Source organism: Dasypus novemcinctus, chromosome 3, assembly GCF_030445035.2.
Source record: "Dasypus novemcinctus isolate mDasNov1 chromosome 3, mDasNov1.1.hap2, whole genome shotgun sequence".
NCBI classification, from domain to species: Eukaryota; Metazoa; Chordata; class Mammalia; order Cingulata; family Dasypodidae; genus Dasypus; species Dasypus novemcinctus.
In genome coordinates, this window is record NC_080675.1 from 183,785,801 (window position 1) to 183,804,399 (window position 18,599).

General features: G+C 59.3%; 1 protein-coding gene across 1 annotated transcript in view; it reads left to right on the plus strand.

Moving 5' to 3' along the window:
* OTUD7A (OTU deubiquitinase 7A) overlaps nt 1–18,599 on the plus strand; it is a 384,350-nt gene that overhangs the window by 348,451 nt on the left and 17,300 nt on the right. The window contains exon 11 of the mRNA XM_058294822.2: nt 17–166. Within this exon, the coding sequence (XP_058150805.1) occupies nt 17–166 (150 nt within the window). The remainder of the gene's footprint in view (nt 1–16; nt 167–18,599) is intronic.

Genomic DNA, 18,599 nt, shown 5'->3' on the forward strand with positions numbered 1-18,599 from the left:
GCGTCTGTGTCCGCAGCCTTCGCTCCGATCCCGTTCGGGGGCGTCTACCTGCCCCTGGAGGTGCCCCCCAACAGATGCCACTGCTCGCCGCTGGTCCTGGCGTACGACCAAGCTCACTTCTCCGCACTCGTGTCCATGGAGCAGAGGGACCAGCAGAGAGAGCAAGGTACGCTGGCGCCGAGGGGCCGCCCAGGGGTCCCCACACGCGGTTGGTGGCCGTGGGCGGCTGGGACCCTGGACGGCGCAGGGAGGCCTCACAGCCACGGCGAGCTGAGCACCAAGCGCGTCTCGTGGGGCAGGGCGCCCTGCCGGGGACCCGCAGATGCGAGGGCCGGGGGCCGAGGTGCCTTCCAGAGGCCGGACCCAGGGGCCTCCCGGCGTCCGCTGGCTGCGCGGGAGCCTGGCCCCTCCCTCTTCCCCGCCTCGAGCCCCCCCACCCGGCCTCTCCCTTCCGTCCATCCCCACCCCCCGTGGCCGTGGGCCCCCGGCAAGCTCAAGGACGCCACCCTCCTTGGTGAAAGGGCACCCCGCGCGCCGGGCCTGCTGCCTGCCGTTTCCTTGCGCTGCCCCAGTCCTGTTGATGATGCTTAAATGTTGCTTCAAAAATGAACCCAAATGCCGTGACTGTCCCCTTCCCGGCCACCCAGAGGAGCTTGGGTTTCCTACAAACACCAGCGAAATAAGCATAATCTTGTAAGTTTAGTGCCTGAGGCAGGAGAAGCAACACGGCCCCGAGGCGTTGTCCGGGGGCGCAGCAGCCCGGGGCGACCCCCACCTGCCCCACCAAGGGCCGTCCCCACTCCAGCCTTCACCCTGCTGCCGGGGCAAGGCCCACCCGGGCAAGAGCTCGCCTCTCGGCCTTCACGATGCAAAGGAAAATGGAAGGAGCCTCAGAGAGCTGTGGTCTGCACTCCCAAAAGAGGGTGTGTCCAGAATAGGAGGTGGCTTCGGGGGCTCAGGTGAGGAGGGGGCTGCAGCCTCCTCTGTAGCAGGGAGTCCTGAGGTCAGGGTCAGGGCTGGTGCGCCGCTCAGATGTCCTCAGTGCTCAGACCACCAGCCTCTCCAGCCTGCCCCTGACCATGTCCTTTCAGCCTCATGGTCACAGGGGGGTGCTGCTGCCCCGGGTGTCACATCCACAGTCCAAGCTGGGTCACATGGCTCCTCTTCCGGAGACTCTGTCTCATTTAGGAAGAAAGCCCTTCCCAAGCCCGCTGCTGGCATCCGACTCCCCAAAGCTGAGTCCACACACCTGCAGAGCAGCTGGAGCAGGGCGCGCGGGTGGGAAGGCCGGGGCACGGAGGCAGGCACGGGGCTCGCGGCTTGCCGGCAGCAAGGGGGCTGGGCACTTCCAGGTCGCGCTGCCTGCAGCATTTCACCAGAACGTTCTCTCATGGTGAAGGCCTCCTTGCCCGGGGAAGGCAGAAGTCCAGCAGTGAGCGCTGGCCGCGTGCTTCCAGCCCGGGCAGGGGGCCCAGTTCCACTAAAAGGCCGCGGTGTGCGAGGTGGCCCGTGCCATGCTCCTTGGAGGCAGCCCACTCATACCAAAAAAATAAACAAAAAGTATATTTTTTTTAAAAAAAAGGAAAGTTTTTTTAAAAAACAATCCCCCCTGCGTGGTGCAGACGTGGTGATCTCGGCTCCAGGGGCCCCTTTTGGTCTCTCGGCCGGGCTGGAGGGAGACGCACGGGGGGCGGGGCTGGGAGTGCTGCGAGCAGGACCCCCGCCCGGCCGTGGCCTCCGTGTCGAGGGCCCCGTGGTCCCGCAGTCGGGGCAGCGCCTCTGCCGAGACCGGGTCCAGGTGTGAGCGGAGCACCAGGAGCCCAGCCCCCCAGGCAGGGGCAGCTCCCCTCGGGGCCCTGCTGGACCGGGAGCTGCTGCAATGCCATCCACCGCCGCCAAGGGGGGGACCCTGTCCCCGTGCTGGTCAGAACGCCCTGGGCTGCCACAGCCAGCGCCCTCCCAGGGGCCTAGGCAGGACGTGCTCATTCTCCCCCTGCCCAGCAGTCCCCAGGAGTGGCCCTCCCCAGGCCCTGGGTCCGCTGCTGCCCCAGCAGGTCCTGCTTGCCCCCCGACTGTATGGCCAGGCCTAGGGCAGGAAGTGGACACGCAGAGCCAGGATGTCTTCCCGGGCGAGGCCAAGCCACCACGCGTTGTAGCCGGCCAGAGCTGGTGCTGGAATGAGACGCTGTCGCCTCACGTGCTGAGGCCGAGCCCCCCGGGTCAGCGGCTGTGCCGCCCTCGGCTGCTTGCCAACCTCTCTCTGCTCCCCGGCGTCCCCTGTGTTCTCCGACTACCTGGACTTGGTCTCTTCTCGGAATGCAGTCCATGTGGCCTCTTCCAGAATAGGATCCTTGAAGACCTGTCCACGAGTCCTCACCGTAACTCACCTGAACCTGGAGTCCTGTCCACCAGCAGGCCCACTGCCCAAGGCCAGGGAGGAGGACAGCTGGAACGTGCCTTTTCGGGGGACGCGATTCAACCACCAGCCCCACAAAGGCAACCAGGCTCATGTCAGGAAGACTGGAGAGGCTCCTCCCAGAGAGCGCGGGACCAGGGCCAGCCTCGTGGTCACTTGAACCTTGAGCTCACCTGGAAGGGAAGACGATGAGCCTTGGAACGGAGGAGCCAGCCTAGAAGAGAGGAATGAAGGGCGCTGCACCGGGCAGCCCGGAGGAGTGGGGCGTGGAGGAGCTGGGACACGGGGGAGCCGGGACATGGGGGAGCCGGGACCTGGGGGAGCGGGACCTGGAGGAGCTGGGGAGTGGGGAAACTGGGGCGTGGGGGAGCAGGGCCTGGAGGAGTGGGGCATGGGGCAGCCAGGCCTGGGGGAGCCAGGGCCTGGAGGAGCAGGGTGTGGAGGAGCCAGGATGTGGGGGAACCGGAGCACAGGGGAGTGGAGCATGGAGGAGCCAGGACGTGGGGGAACCGGAACTCAGGGGAGTGGAGCATGGAGGAGCCTGGACGTGGGGGAACCGGGGCACAGGGGAGTAGAGCATGGAGGAGCCAGGACGTGGGGGAACCAGGGCATGGGGGAGCAGGACGTGGAGGAGCCGGACGTGGGAGGAGTGGAGCCTGGAGGAGCAGGGCGTGGAGGAGCTGGGATGTAGGGGAACTGGGGCCTGGGAGAGGGGGGCATGGAGGAGCCAGGCCTGGGGGGCCTGGGGGAGCTGGGCCATGGGCGTGAGTGGCCAGCAAGGCTTCTCGTGGGACCGAGAGTTAAACACTGATGGTTCTTAGGCCACGGGTCCAGGCCGAGCAGGCACTTGCCACATCCGCTGGTCCCTCCCCTCTGGCCTGGGCGCTGGCTTCCTCCAGCTCTTGGTCCCCGTGGCTTTCTCTCTCCCAGGTTCTGCTGAGGTTTCTCTCTGTTTCTGTGACTGCGCCAAGTCCAGTGTATAAAGGACTCGAGGGAGAGGACCGCGACCACCTGCCTGGAACGGCCTCGTCAGCCGCCCTGGACAGACCCTAGTCTAACCGAGGCCTCGCAACATTCACCCCAGGAACGGACCACTTTCAGAACGTAATTTTCTGGGGTCCACAACAGACTCAAACTACCGCGGTGAATCTAGGCGAGAATCAACAAATGCCATAAAACTTGGTTAAAAGGGAGCTCATCTTGAGAGTCACCGGAAGCCGACGCAGCTCTGTGCGTTCCTGCGCCTCTCCCCGTCTTTCCCACCCCAGCACCGCCCCAGGTGCCATCGCGGGCTTGTGAAGGGTCCAACCTCCCCGGCTGACCGCCTAGCCAAGTGGGGCTCTCAGAGCTCCGTCCCCCCCACCCCACAGCAGGACAGCAGAGCGGCGCGCAGGAGGGACCTCCGCTTGGGGCTCCCCCAAACCTGACGCTGCTCCTGCTGAGACTCAGTCAGATGCAGGCAGAGCTGTGCCTTCTCTTCCAGCCCAGAATCGGAGCGAATGAGAAATATGCCAGGGCAGGGGGGAGGCTCCTCAGTGGCAGGGCTGCCCCCCACACAGGACGAGGGGACGTGGGGCCTGGGAGCCCAGAGTCACCAGTGTGCCCAGGGCGGGAGGGGCTCAGCCACCTGCCAACTGAGGCTTCCGGAGAGGCGCCCTGGCGCCTGCCCGGCTTTTTCTCTACATCTGTTTGAAATTAAAGGAAAATAACCAATACCTCCCAGAGCCTTCACAGTAGGTAGAAGAAACGCCTGCTCACTGGTGACAAACACAAGTGTGCACCTGCCCCGCCCAGGGAAGGCCAAGATGAGGGACGTGGCCTCGGGTCCCCTCACCTGCCATCACAGCCCATCTCCTCCAGCGTGGCACCCATGCCCAGGAGCAGAGGGGTCCCTGATGTCATGGGGGCTGCCCCTCTCCTGCCGTCACAGCCCATCTCCTCCAGCCTGGCACCCTTGCCCAAGAGCAGAGAGGTCCCTGTATCTCACAGGGGCTGCCCAGCAGGTGTCAACTCGATGCCAGAGACACTGTGCAAAAGTATTGTGTGAGTGTGAAGGCCCCGGCCACAGACTTCCTTGACAGCACGCTGTGTGTCTCTCGGCGCGTTGACGAGCCCCTCTGTCTCCTCGGTCATGGCGTTGCGCCTCCTCGTGAATCAGGAGATGTTTCATTGCTCCTGGGCACTTCAGAGAATCAGCACAAACTGCCGCTCAGCTCCTAAGGGTGGGCTGTCGCCCGCAGCGCCAGATGTGGAGGCACCAAGCCCCCAGAGGACCCGGCAAGAGGCCCGTCGCCCTTGGCAATTCGGGGGAGAGAGCCTGGAAGCGCTGCACAGGGCGGCAGTCTGCACCCCGGCCCTGCCGCGCCGAGGCGGGGCGGTCCCAGCAGGACGGTGCTGGCCCTGGGGAGAAGCCCCGGTGGGCAGGGCCCAAAGGAGAGGCCGCCCCGGGACAGCCCCCGCAGGAGCCGGCGTCACTCTGGAGCGTCCCACACTAGAAGGAGTGGTAGGACAGGCAGCCCGTGGCCGGAGCCTGCCTCGCTGGGCCAGTCGCCACGGCCAACACGCATGGGATCTGGCTCAGCAGCAGGACGCAAGAGCGCTCGGGCCCAGAGGCCCCAGTCCTGGCTCGGGTGCCCACAAGGCCGTGCTTTCCCCCCAAACCCGTCGTGGGGCCTCACTGGCTGCCTCCCCTGGCCACACCCCGGCCTCCGTGGCTCTGCCCCCCAGCCTCTCTTTACATGGATGAGTCCACGCCCCACATGGCATCGCGTCCCCAGGCGCCCGCTCACGAAGGGCTCCCAGCTGCGGGAGCGTGGCTGCCAGAGGAGCCAGCCTGCGGGGGCTCACGGGCATCCACCCAGCGCCAAGGCGCACCCCAAAAGCGGCCTTCCAGGGTCGTGCTCGCCAGCGGAGCCCAGCGCACCACCAGCGCTCTCTTCCCACCGTCAGTGCCACGTTTAGACGTGCTGGAAGCATGCTCAGCATCTGGGCCCTGGGAGCTCTGAAAAGCAAAGTGAAAAATAAAATGACATAAGATAAAGTAAAAAATAAAGTGAAATAAACTAAAATAAGATAAAATAAAAAATAAAGTGAAATAAACTAAAATAAGATAAAATAAAAAATAAGGTGAAATAAACTAAAATAAGATAAAAAATAAAGTGAAATAAACTAAAGTAAAATAAGACATGATAAAATAAAAATAAAAAATAAATTGAAATTTAAAGCGGAAGCTTCTGGAAGCCCAGGTAGAGCCCAGCCCCCAGCAGGTGTGGGCGCTGCCTGAGAGCAGCGCTGCAGGGGCTCTTTCCACCGTCGCTTGCTGGGGCCTCTGGGGCCGTTCCAGGCTCCTGTGCCCCGTGTCACTGAGACGCGGCAGGGGGTCTGCACGCACTGGCGCCGCGAGCCTGGGTTGGCGCCGTCCCTCCCGGAGCCTCAACTGCCCTGGGCTTCCCGTGACAACAACTCAGAGGCGGCCCCCACGAGCTGGGTGCAGGTGCCGCCCACGGGGCTGGCTCCTGCCTTAGGGGCCTGGCCGCCGCACCCACGCCAAGCTCAGAGCTGCCGGCGCTTGCAGAAGATGCCCCCTTTTCACATCCTTGGGATCCCGTCTGCTGACGCGTTCACAGCCGCAGGACGGGCGTCAGGGCCTGACCGCTGCTTGGCAGGGACATGACGCAGCCCCCCCGGCGGTTACCAGCCTGGAGGCATCTGGAGGCGGCAGGCGCACAGGGGGCTATGCTGCATGGAGCCCCCGCCTCAGTGTCACACGGGGTGCCGGAGGGGCACCCGGCCCCCACCGGTGCCCTCAAGTCACACGTGTCGTGAGGACGGGGCCTGGGGACTTCGGGGTGCAACGGGGTGGCCCCAGAGGCCAGATCAGAGCCCGCGATGGCAGCGAGCCTGAGCGAGCTGCTAGACCGCACAGCCACAGGCCCGGGGAGGCAGGAAGACAGGAGCTCGGGTCAAGCTGTGGGACACCCACTGTCCCCCACCAGCAGGGCTGCCCTGAGGCCGAGACGGGGCCTCGTCGGCATAGAGGGCAGGGCTCACCGGTGGGTGCTCGGGCGGAGGCGGCCCGTCCTCACGTGGGGTCAGCCTCTGGAGGCCTCCGAGAAGAAGCAGGTGCTCCCGGCCGCGAGACGCAGCGCCCTCCTCCTCCGCCCCGTCCATGGGGTGCGTGCCCCAAAGCCTTACAGAGACGTTCCCAGGGGCCGGGGGGTGGAAGCAGCCCAAGCGTCGGCCGCCCGCTGACGGGGCGACAGCTCGCGGCCTGTCCGTGCAGGGGAGCAGCGTCCAGCCGTAGAGGAACCGAGTCCTGATGCGGCAGCACAGACGACCCGTGCTGAGTGAGCTCAGCCGACCCCAAAGCGAGCTCTGCATGCCGCGCTTAACAAAGTACCCAGGAGAAGCTAACTCCATGGCCAGGGGATGTCCGTCCCAGGGGACAGGGAGCTACTGAGGGACATGGTGTCAGCTCGAGGCAATGGCCAAGTCGAGGTGATGGAAATTGGTGATGGTGGCACAGCGTTGTGACTGATTAATGCCGTTGAACTGTACACTCGGGCGTCGTCACAATTTGAAATTTTGAGTTGTATAGATGTTATTACAATGAAATGTTAAAAGAAAAAAAGGGCTGAGGCTGTGGGCACTCCTTCCACGTCTCACCCAAACACCTTCCCCCAGGGTGACACAGCTCTGAGCTGTCACCCTCTCGCTGCTGTCCCACCTTGGCCGGGCCTCTCCTCCTGCTGGCCACCGAGGGCGGACCCAGAGCCAGGACATCCCGATGCCTCTGGCCAGGTGCACATGAAGAGGGAAAAGGGCCGGAGCGGGGAACGGCAGAGGCTGGTGGAGGGCAGCACGTGGACGAGCGGCGTGGGCGTCCTTACGTGGCTTCCTGCGAGGCGTGCCGCCCGCTTCCTCCCAGGGATGGAGCCGCCACCCAAGCCGCGGCCTTCCCACCGCCAAGGCAGCCCAGCACACGTCTTGGTCCTTCAGGCACAGGAGGAGCCTCTGTGGCACCAGAGGGACGGCCACGGGGGGCTCAGGCCGCCGTGGCCTCAGAGGGCTGCCGGGGACACACTCACATGTGGGGGTTCTCTTAGAGCCCAGCTCACGGCCGTGCAGGCCACTGAGTACATGAGCGAGTTAAGAGGGAAGCAAACCACTAATGAGCAAAACAGAGGCGCCGTGTGGTTCATCAGAACACGGAGCATGGGAAGAGCCCCCGGAGTCACCTGGCCTGACAGATGGAAACCTCCCTCCCCTTTTCTAACAGACTTTTGGACTGTACCCTTTGTTATCCTGAAGAAAATTCATGGGTGCTATTGCTTTTCGGGGACAAAAGTCAATGTGATACCCCAGCATCAAGGAGGAAGGAAAGGCGGCAGACTTAGCCCAGCGGTTAGGGTGTCTGTCTGCCACATGGGAAGTCCACAGTTCAAACCCCGGGCCTCCTTGACCTGTGTGGAGCTGGCCCATGCGCAGTGCTGATGCGCGCAAGGAGTGCCCTGCCACACAGGGGTGTCCCCCGCGTAGGGGAGCCCCATGCGCAAGGAGTGCGCCCCATAAGGAGAGCCGCCCAGCGTGAAAGAATGTGCAGCCTGCCCAGGAATGCCACCGCACACAGAGAGCTGATACAACAACAAAAAGAAACACAGATTCCCGTGCTGCTGACAACAACAGACGCAAACAAAGACGCAGCAAATAGACACAGAGAACAGACAACTGGGGTGGTGGGGGGGATAAATAAATAAATCTTTAAAAAAATAAAAATAAAAAAATAAGGAGGAGGCAGGGAAGGGAAGTACCCGTAGTGGCGTTCTGTGCGTTTCAGTCTACAGCCGTGTGGCCCTGGCTGCACCCAACCCGGAGGTGGACAGAGCTGCGCTGAGGGTGCTCCAGCTCGATCTCCCGCAAAGACCACCACCCCTTGGAAAAGCTCTAAACCAGTCAGGTCCAGCCCGCCTCCCGTGGCGCTGAGTTGAGCTACAGCGGTGCACAGAGCGCGGCATCTGCACGTGGGTCCTCAGCTCGGCCGACAGCTGGGGCGCCGGCCCCCCCGGGCAGCGTGGTCCAGGGCCGGCGGCTGGCTTGGTCTCATGCGCAGGCTCCGGCGCGTGCAGCGCCTGCGTGCATTCGGGAGCTTCCGAGGCTGGGCTCGTCCAGCCCCCAAACTCCATCCCCACTGTGGCAGTTTGAGTCTTTTGTGGCCCCCAGAAAACCCCGCCCCTAAAGCCAACGCCCTCCCGTGCCTGTGAACCCACTGAGGAGGGACCTCCTGATTAGAGCACTTCAGAAGGGCGTGGCCGGGGGTCTTAATCTTCTTACCAGCGTCCTTTATAAATGGAGGAATAAAAAGCCACTGAGAGAAGGCTGCGGCGACAGAGAGAGGCCCGCCAAGGCTGACGAACTCCAGAGGGAGAAAAGCCACAGGCGGAGCAGCCCGAAGCTGAAGGCCACGAGGCCAGGGGCGGGCGGGGAGGGGGGGAGTGGACGGCGGCTCAGGGAGAAAGCGTCTCTGATGAGGCCTTGACCTGGACACTCCACGGCCCCAGAACCACGAGCTTTCATCCTAATAAGTCCGCTGGAAGAGCCGCCCCATTTCCAGTACATCGCGTGGGCCGCCTTTAGCAAGTGAAGACATCTCTTTATTGATGAGGGAACTGGGGAAGGAGGGGCCATCCCCAGGGGAGGGTGCAGGGGTGCAGGGGTGCCCGGACAGGCCGGCGGGCAGGTGGAGGGGCTGCCAGGGCTTGGGCAGCCTGGCGTTTTGCACCTGGTGGCTCGTGAATCTTCAGGACGGTGTTGGTGGACAGGTGGGGTAGACGCTTCAATTCAGGAAAGGCTCCAAGGTCACCTGTCTCTTCTTTTAAAAAAAGCTGAAAATACAAGGTAATTATTTAAGCAGTCCTCTCTCCTAAAGCCTCGGACATAACCCCGGGGGGACCCAGGTGCTTTCACTCAGGGTCCCCTGGCAAGCCCCGAGCTCAGCATCCTGCAGCCCTCAAACAGCCCGGCAGCCACCGGCGCGGGCGCGGGCGCAGGCAGAGGCTGGCGTGGTGAGCGCGGTGGTGACGCCCGCCAGCCACCCCACAGCTCGGAAGGCCAAGACCAACACGTCCAGACCGGACAGACATGCGACATACCCACGTGATCTTGGCCACAAAGATACAATTGTGAAGAGCACCTTGAAACCATGTCTCTTACCGCTTAGAACAACACACAAAGTTTACGAAATTGAACCCGTTGGGGATTTTGTGCCGCCAAACAGAATCATTCTCAATGTCAGGGCATAAAAATCGATTTTCATGTGCACCACATCATAACTCATAGTTCAGTTAAATGTTTGTCTATACTTGAATATTGCCCAAACCACATGTAATGCACCATTTCCTTCCCCATTTATCTGACAACAAACCATGATTTCTGGTACAGGATTAATTTATAATGAGCAGCAACCAACAGTGTGGCTAAGTAGAAAGTTGGCTTAGCGTGGTATGGGTGGTACCAAACATCCTGTGTAAGTGATTTTATAGTAGGGTTTTGTGAAGATATGGATCTGAAACAAAATAATTTTTACTCGCCATCGCTTGTCATCATATGTTGATCCATTCGGCCCCCGTGTACCCTTCTGAGCACGTAATGGAGGTGGCAGGCAACGCCGCCTGATGTGGGGCGTCACCTGGAAATCAGCTGCATTCCCGGGGCCCAAAGGCTTTAGAAACCAAAGGCAAATCACTTCCATTTATTTGCAATTTGTCATCCTGCTCTTCCTGCACGGTTTTTCCCCCCCTTTCTTCCTCCACTTTAAAGTTGAGCCACTTGCCACTGAAAGAGGCACTCGAGATGGGAGTAGGAAGTGCAGTGTTTCCTTCCCGGGGGGTTGCAGCCAGCTCCTTCCGGGGGCAGCCCCGGGGGTCGGGCCTGGGTCTGCAAAGGCCCCTCACCACTGCGGAGGAGGAGGAGCAGCTGGGGGCGTCCAGACCTTGCCATGGGGACTGGATGGGGAAACGTCTTCAGGTCATTGGTTGGGGCTGATGACCAAGTGACCAGGTGCTGCGAGCGGAGCCCCAAGGTGGGGGAGCTGCCGGGGTCCCGGAAGGCTGGGGGGCGCTGAGCCCAGGAGGCACGTGCAGCCCGCAGATGCCATCTGTCGGTTCACGCCCCACCCGGGACCATCCCGCAGGAGCCCGGGGCCCAGTTCCCCGGGGGCCATGAAGGGGGCTGAGCAGGGGCCCCCGGCGGCTTCTGCAGGATGCCAGTGCCCCCACACAGTCCAGAAGCCCCTCCACCCCGAGGGTCCTGCCGCAGCCCCCCCAGGACCTGCTCTCGGCTCTGCTCGGCCAGTGCCCCGTGGACCCCGGGCTCCTGGGGGCACCAGGGGACCCCTCTTTATCAGAGCAGGTGCCTCCAGAGGCCTCTCTGCTCCACAGTTCTAAGCCAGCTTCAGGAAGGACCCGGTGCTAATTATGAAAATAATTGTCATTGCTTCAACTTTAGAAAGCCCTGAAGAGTATATAAAAAGAACGTGAGTCATCCGTAATCCCACCACCCAGAAATAACCGTTCTCTGTATTTTGCAATACAGAGAATAGCTTAATGCCAAGAAAGATAAGAATGCATGCGTCTATAATTACGGGCTCATACTGTACAGACTGTTTTTAACCTGTTTTTTTAAGTTTACCGTACTTTGAATGTCATCCCATGCCACTGAGTGTTCTTTGCAAATGTAATTTAGTTGCCTTCATCACACAGATGTGCTACAATTTATTTAGCCTCAGTGTTAAGTAGTTAGATTGTTTTCAGATCATTTCTATTATAAATAGCTGGCATTATTATCTATATACATCAGAGCTCTGTGTAGCTCTGATTGTTAATGAAATTTTCTTGAAGAATAGTGGGCAAAAAGGATATAAATGTATATGTGGGAAGGGTCCATTATTTGCCTTTAAAATTATTGATAAGAGTTATGCATACCTATAATTTGAAAATCAAATAAAGACAAGAGGTTAGAATAAAAACAACGCCCCGCCCCGTCCCCCACGTCACTCTCCAAAGCTAATTCTCGTGGCTGCTTCTCTGTGGCGCTCCCTGCCGGGCAGCCCCTTGTTTCCCATGTCGTCAGCTCTGCTGACCTCGGGCAGGTGGACGAAGCCTGAGCTCTCCCCCGCCGCTCAGGTGGCCCCTGCCTGCTCCCGGCTGACGCGTGGTGTTTTAGTGGAAGGTCAGTGTTGTTCGAGGAGCGTCGGGAAGCCCGGGCCGCGCGTCCTGCAGCACTGCGGCCCCTGGAGGCGATGCCTCGCTGCTCCGTGGTCTGACCCGACAGGCTCACCACCCTTCTTCCTTGGGCCCGACAGGCATTCTCTCTGCACTGACCCAGACTTGCTCTCCTTATGATGGACAGACAGGCCTTACGACAGATGGACAGACAGACCTCCTTACTATGGACAGACCTCCTTACCTTGGACAGACAGACCTCTTCAGGCCAGACAGACCTCTTCAGGCCAGACAGACCTCCTTACAACCAACAGACAGACCTCATGTGATGGACAGACCTTGATACAATGGACAGACAGACCTTACAGCAGACAGACAGACCTCGATATGATGGATACACCTTACAATGGACAGACAGAATTCCTTATGCCAGACAGACCTTTTTACGATGGACAGACAGAACTCCTTATGCCAGACAGACCTTTTTACCATGGACAGACAGACCTCCTTACAATAGAGACAGACAGACTTCGATATGATGGACAGACAGACCTTACAACAGATGGACAGACAGACCTCCTTATGACATACAGGCAGACCTCCTTATGCCAGACAGACAGACCTTTTTACAATAGACAGATAGGCAGACAGGCCTCTTTATGCCAGACAGACAGACCTCTTTATGACGGACAGACCTCTCTCCTGGACAGACAGGCGTCCCCGCGTCTGGCCTGCTAGGTCCTCCTCCCCGTCCCAGGGCGACAGGGCCTCGTGGGTGCGGTCCGCTGGCTCATCCCATCCGTCGTCCGGCGTATTCTCCAGCTGCTGCTTAAGGAAGGTTTTCGGAGCGCGGCTCGTCTGGCGTGGCTCTGTCGTGTCCTCGCGCTGACCGGGCAGCGTGGGGGGCGTAGAACTGCAGCTCCCTCGGGTGTCTGAAGGTCCTGCCCCTCGCCCCGCGGCATCTGGCGCTGGCTGATCCCGTTCCGACCCCTGATCTGGGCGCACCGTGCGGGTCTCCCCGTCGCTGGGACGGGCCGCCCGCACCCCTCAACGTGCCGTGGGTGCGCGGTGCCGAGGGGAGCCCGCGGCCTCGTGAAGGGCTCCCTGGAGGAGAACTGCCCGGGGCAGATGTCCCCGCGCAGCCCCCGCCTGACTCCACGGCCCGCGGCTCCGGGGTCCCGCCCGAGGTCTGCTGGGCAGCTGGCAGCGCAGTTGCTTTAGCCTGGTCGCTGCCCTGCGGGTTATTCCGTGTGCTGATAACCGCACCAACGACCTGGTCTACACATAACCTTTAAGCCAGAGGCCTCCCTCGCCGCCGCAGGGAGTCCGAGGAGTGCGGCGCCGATGAGCAGCCTCGGCCGCTGGATGGCGGGGCACCCAGGCTGTGTTCGGGCAGCACCTGGCCAGGTATCCTGGGGGGCGTGGAGGAGAGGCCTTCCAGAGGCTGCAGCTCAGGGATCCCGAAACGGGGAGCCCAGCCAAGGAAATCTGGGGGAGCGGGGCATCCGGGGGGGTGCTATGTGCCTGGGCGGGAAGTTTCAAGGTCAGGAACCGCCAAGTCCCAGGGTCTTTTAGAGGCAGCGCTTGCCTATCTATGGGCACAGTTTTGCAGGGTAGGCAAAGCAGGCTGGCTCTGACTGCCTAAAAATTGCTTTTTGGGGCTATTTTTTTTAATAACCACATTCAGATATATATTTCAGTGCTGTGAATTATGTCCACAATGTGGTGCTTCCATCACCTCCAAACATTACCTTCCACCAAAGAGAGGCCCTGCACATTTCAAGCTTACCTCCCTCTTCTCTATCACCACCCGGCCCCCGCAGCCTGCTCTCCCATCTGACTCGGGGGGTGTGCTTAGCCTAACGCTTCGTGTCAGCGGGATCACACCGTAGTCGTCCACTTGTACCTGGTTTGTCTCAGTCTGCCACAGGGCCACCAAGGCAGAGTGCCAGAAATGCTGGCTTTTATAAAGGGGATTTTACCAGGGTAAGGGCTTACCGTCCCGAGGCCTGAAACGTCCTCATCGAGGCCCGTCACAGGTGTCTCTCACCAAGTCAGCTGCCACCTGGGGAAGCAAGGAGGCCGCCCATCTCCACCGAGGCCCCCGCCGCCCCCTCCGGAACCTCCCGCCTCCCGAGCTCGGCTGTGGGCGGCCGGCCCGGGGCCCGTCTCCTCCGCCTCCCGGCTCCTCTCGGCTGCTCTTCTCTGAGCTCGGCTGTGAGCCGTGGGCGCCCGGCAGGCTGTCGCCTCAGCCCGAGCTGCCCGTGGCCCAGCCCGGGGGCCTCTCGTGCCTCTGCCCTGCGGGTCCCGGCCCCCAGCCTCGGGTGCCTGTCCCCCTGCAGTCCCTCTCTCGTGGGGTCTCGTGGGGCAGGGTCGGTATCATATGGCAGCTCCCTCTCTCACGGGCCAGGTCACGACGGCCGAGCCCCCTTCTGTGCCTCTTCCTCTGTCTCCGTTTAGAGGAGACCCCGCAGGAGGGCGGAGACCACCCCAGGTCCCACCTCACTGCTGGTCCAGCCAGAGGCCCCACGCACAGGAATCGGCCAGTTCGGGAACATAGTCCTCCTCTTTTTGGGATTCATAAAAGAACTTCAAGCTGCCCCGGCTTCTTTCACTCACCACACTGTCCCCAAGGCCCAGCCATGCTGCCACGAGTATCGGACCTCGTTCCTTCTCACGGCTGAACAATGTCCCATCGTAGTGGACGTGTAAGAACGTGAGGTTGGCACCGGCGGGCTTTCTGGAGCAAGTCCAGGCGGCCGTGAAGATGTGACAGACCCGGGGTGGGTACGCAGGCCGCCCTGCCTCGCTCTGCTACCCGCCTCCCTTGGCTTATGCCGACGAGGCCCCTCGAGCGAGGACACCGGCCTCCAGCTGGCACCAGGCCCCTTCCTCCTGAGGCGGCAGGAGGGGCCTGGCGCCCTGCACGCGGCACAGCCGCGTCTCCCTCGCCCCGCCTTCTCTGCTCTCCAACCACCCGTGCCAGCCTGAGCTCCTCGTTCGTGTAAGCCAGGACTGGGAAGCCGCAAGCAGCAGCCACAGGTACAGCGCCTACTGATCCTTTTTCCTAACTCTGCATGCTTGGCAGGCAGTGCCGTGAGTCCACAGAACGAGCCACAGGTGGCCTGTGTGTCCGGGTCTGTCCCAGGCCCCAGGATTCCCGCACAGCCGTGGAATCCTCACCACCCGTGCCCTCCTCCCCTCCCAGCGCCGTGTCTTAGGAGCCAGGCTCCACTGCAGGAAGACGTTTGGCTGATTGACCCTAGAGCAGCACGAGGAATGAGGGCTTTAGTTCCCCCTGACGAGAAGTCTGGCCTGGGGCGGTCGGTTAGTCCAGCACGTCCTGTCCATTGCCCACCACTCTCGGCTTGGTGCCCGGCAGCGTGGTCGTCCCCTCCTGGTCAGGACGAGGTAGCGCCATGCCTCCCGTCCTAGCACAGAAGCATCAGGAAGCTCAGAAGAGAGCGTCGCTCCCTTGATTTGTCTTCTGTGCATGGATAGCCCTTCCCGGGGTCCACCCGGTGACGTCCACTCACAGCCCACGGGTCAGGTGTCATTGCGGCGGGAGGGAAACGGATGCCTTCCGTCGTCCTGACACCCACACCCATGGACAGGGGCTCTGCCAGTGCAGCTGAGGGGCGGGCAGCCAGGGGCGCCCCACGGCCCCTCCGCGTGGCAGCTAGAGGTTCCTTTCCTCTCCCAGAACATTTCCGAGGGTCCCTGGTATAATAAAATGCCTTTTAGAAGGGGAACTAATCCGATGCCTCGCTTCTGTTCTCCCTCCCATGCACATTTACCTCCTCCGACGTCACACGGCCCCTGGTTCCGTGAGTGGGGGGCAGCGTGCTTCCGGGTCCCGCGCTCGCCCTGCCCCCCGCCCGCAGGTCCCAGGGCTGCGGTGTGACCAAGCGCTGCGCTCCTTCCCGCTCCCCCTCACCAGCGGGGTCACCTGCAGCGACCCTGGGAAACCCCACGGGAATCAGACAGCTGGTGTAGGAAGTAGGAACAACGAATACAGCTCCAGCTCAGCGCTTGGTGTTGATGAAGGGATGTACAGACGGATGGAACAGAACACCGAGCACGGACACACACCACACGAGCACAGGGGACTTCTGACAAGGTGCAGGATCGGCTCCCTGGGGGAGGGGAGTCTTTTCAACCAAAGGTGCTGAAGCTGTTGGAAATCCATAAGCAAAAAGAAAAAAATGAACCTCGTCCTGAACCCCACACCTGAAACACAAAGGAGCACACAATGAATCACAAACTAAAATGTAAAACATAAACCTTGTTGACGAAAATATAGGGACCGAGGGATAGGCAAAGGTTCTCAGATAGGATGGCTAAAGCACAACCCAAAAGAAAAAAAGTGGAAAATTGGATTTCTTCTCTGAAAAAAAAATGTTAAGAGGATGAAAAGACAAAGCTACAGACTGGGAGGAAATAATTGCAAACCACGTATCTAATAAAGGACTAGTGTTTAGAATGAACAAAGATGTCTCAAAACTCAACAGTAAAAAAAAATTTCAATTAGGAAATGGGAGAAAGACACAGACATTTCACCAAAGAGGATGTATAGTGAGAAATAATGATGGTGAGCATCATTAGCCGTCAGAGAAATGCAAATTAAAACCATAATGGGGGGGGGCTGTGGCTCAAGCTATTGGGCTCCTGTCTACCACATGGGGGTCCCAGATTCGGTTTCCAGGACCTCTTGGTGAAGGCAGGCTGACCTGTGCCATGGAGAGCTGACCTGTGCCATGCAGAGCTGACCTGAGCCATGGAGAGCGGGCCTGAGCCATGGAGAGCTGGCCCATATCATGAGCTGATGCAACAAGATGATGCACAAAAAGGAGACTCGGAGGAGAGACAGTGAGAGACACAACAACCAGAGCTGAGATGACTTAACTGATGGAGTGCCTCTCCCTCACATCAGAGGTCCCAGGATTGGTTCCCAGTGCCCCCTAAAGAGAAGACATGAAGACAAGGAGACACAGAAGAATGCCAGCAAATGGACACAAAGAGCAGACAGCGAGTGCAGGCAGCAAGGGGGGATAAAAAAATACAATGCGGCATCACCACACATCTATCAGAATGATTAGGGAAAAAAATAGTGACAACACCAACTTCTGGTGAAGATACAGAGAAACTGGTCATTCATATGTCGTTTGTGGGAATATAAAATGATACAGCCACTCTGGAAAACAATTTGGTGGGTTCTTATAAAATTAAAAGTTCAATTATCATATATCCCAGCAGTTGCACTCTTGGGCCTTTATCCCAAAGAAATAAAAAGTTGTGTTCACACAAAAACCGTACACAAATGTTCATCGAGCTTTCTTTGTAATAGCCAAAAACTGGGAACAACCCAACTGTCCTTCAGTGGGAGAATGGTTAAAAGACAAACAGCAGTGGTCCAGCCACACCACGGAGCATCAGTCAGCACCACGAACGAACGAGCACCAACTCCTGCGACAGCTCGGACAGATGTCAGTGGAATTATCCAGCGTGAAGACAGCCAGTCCCCAAAGATTACCTGCTGCCTGACTCAGTGATATTCTTGAAATAGCAAAGAGGCAGAATAGAGCAGTCTACAGGGTTTAGGGAAGAGGAGAAGATGGGGAGGGCAGGGGGGTGTTTATTAAAGAGCAGCACAAGGGACTCTTGTGCAGATGGAATTGTTCTGGGTCTTGACTGAGGCAACTGCATGAATCTACACATGATAAAACTGCGCAGAACTAAATTTGCACATGGATGGGTGAGTGTGAAGCTGCTGTGGTCAGACTATGATCAGTGGAGTGGGTCGAGGTCAGTTTCCTGGTTGTGATAGTGTACAGTCGTTCAAGGAGTGTGTCACTGTTAGCACCTGGCTCTGGGTTCTGGGGCTTCTGGGTTCTTGATTTACATCACATAAAAGAATTTAAGGACAAGCCATAGGGTAGGCAAGGGAGTAAAGAGTTTATTAAGACACGAAAATGAGAAGGGACCGAGGCATGAACGCAGGCGTGCTGCAGGGCGAGTTGTCAGAGGTCAGACCCTCTAAGGTCCTTCCTCTTCCCCTTTGTAATGTTGGGGCGGGCCCAGCTCTCTGCTGTTCTGATTGGTTGCCCCACCTGTCAGTTCCCAGGGGGCCAATGGTGAGGCCTTTTGAGGGTACCCAGGGCTTTCCCTTGACCCTAAATGGAATTCTGGTTCCAAATGGGATTCTCATAGCCAGGGTCTCGCAAGACCCCTCAGGAGGTTTCTGGGCAGTGTCTGCCAGCCATGTGGTCTGCTGACCATGCAGTCTGCCAGCCACACAGTCTGCCGGCCATGCGCTCTGCCAAGCCTCAGCTGTGACCCCAGTCTCCCCTTTCCCTGAACTAACCTGCCTCAATGCCCCCCTCAGTTTGCACCCTTATTCTTAAGGGGTGCTAAAGGGCGATGGTCATTCTTCTGTAGCTGCTTCCTGCTGGTTAGGGGCAGTAGGCCTACCTGACAAGGTGCAAAACCCTCTGGCTATTCTACTGTGGCTGAGGGAAGATGGGTCTGGCACCCTTGTTGGAACATGACCAATAAGGCAAGAATTTAAGATACATGGTCCTACTTAAAAGGATAAAGAAGATGGTGGTAAGTAGACCCAAAAAGAGGGGCCAGTCCATGGCATATACTGGACCATGAGAGTGAGAAAGGCCAGGCGCCTTCAGAGGCTGCTTCCTCCCAAAGTTGATGGGAAACAGCATTCTGCCCTGAGTTCTCTTATGCTGTTGGTTAACTCTAGGGAGAGGTTGTGGTAGACCTGCTGGGTTTGGTATAAACTGCCATCCCCAGGTCCCATGGCAGTGGTTATGCTTAGGACAGCTAGGAAAGGTATGGAGAGGCACTGCCCTAGACAGAAACTCACAGAGACAGTAGAGGAAACAAGACAAGATATGGCAAGCAAAATAGAGACCGTACTTAAGAGAGCCATTCTTTCGTTTTATAGGCAC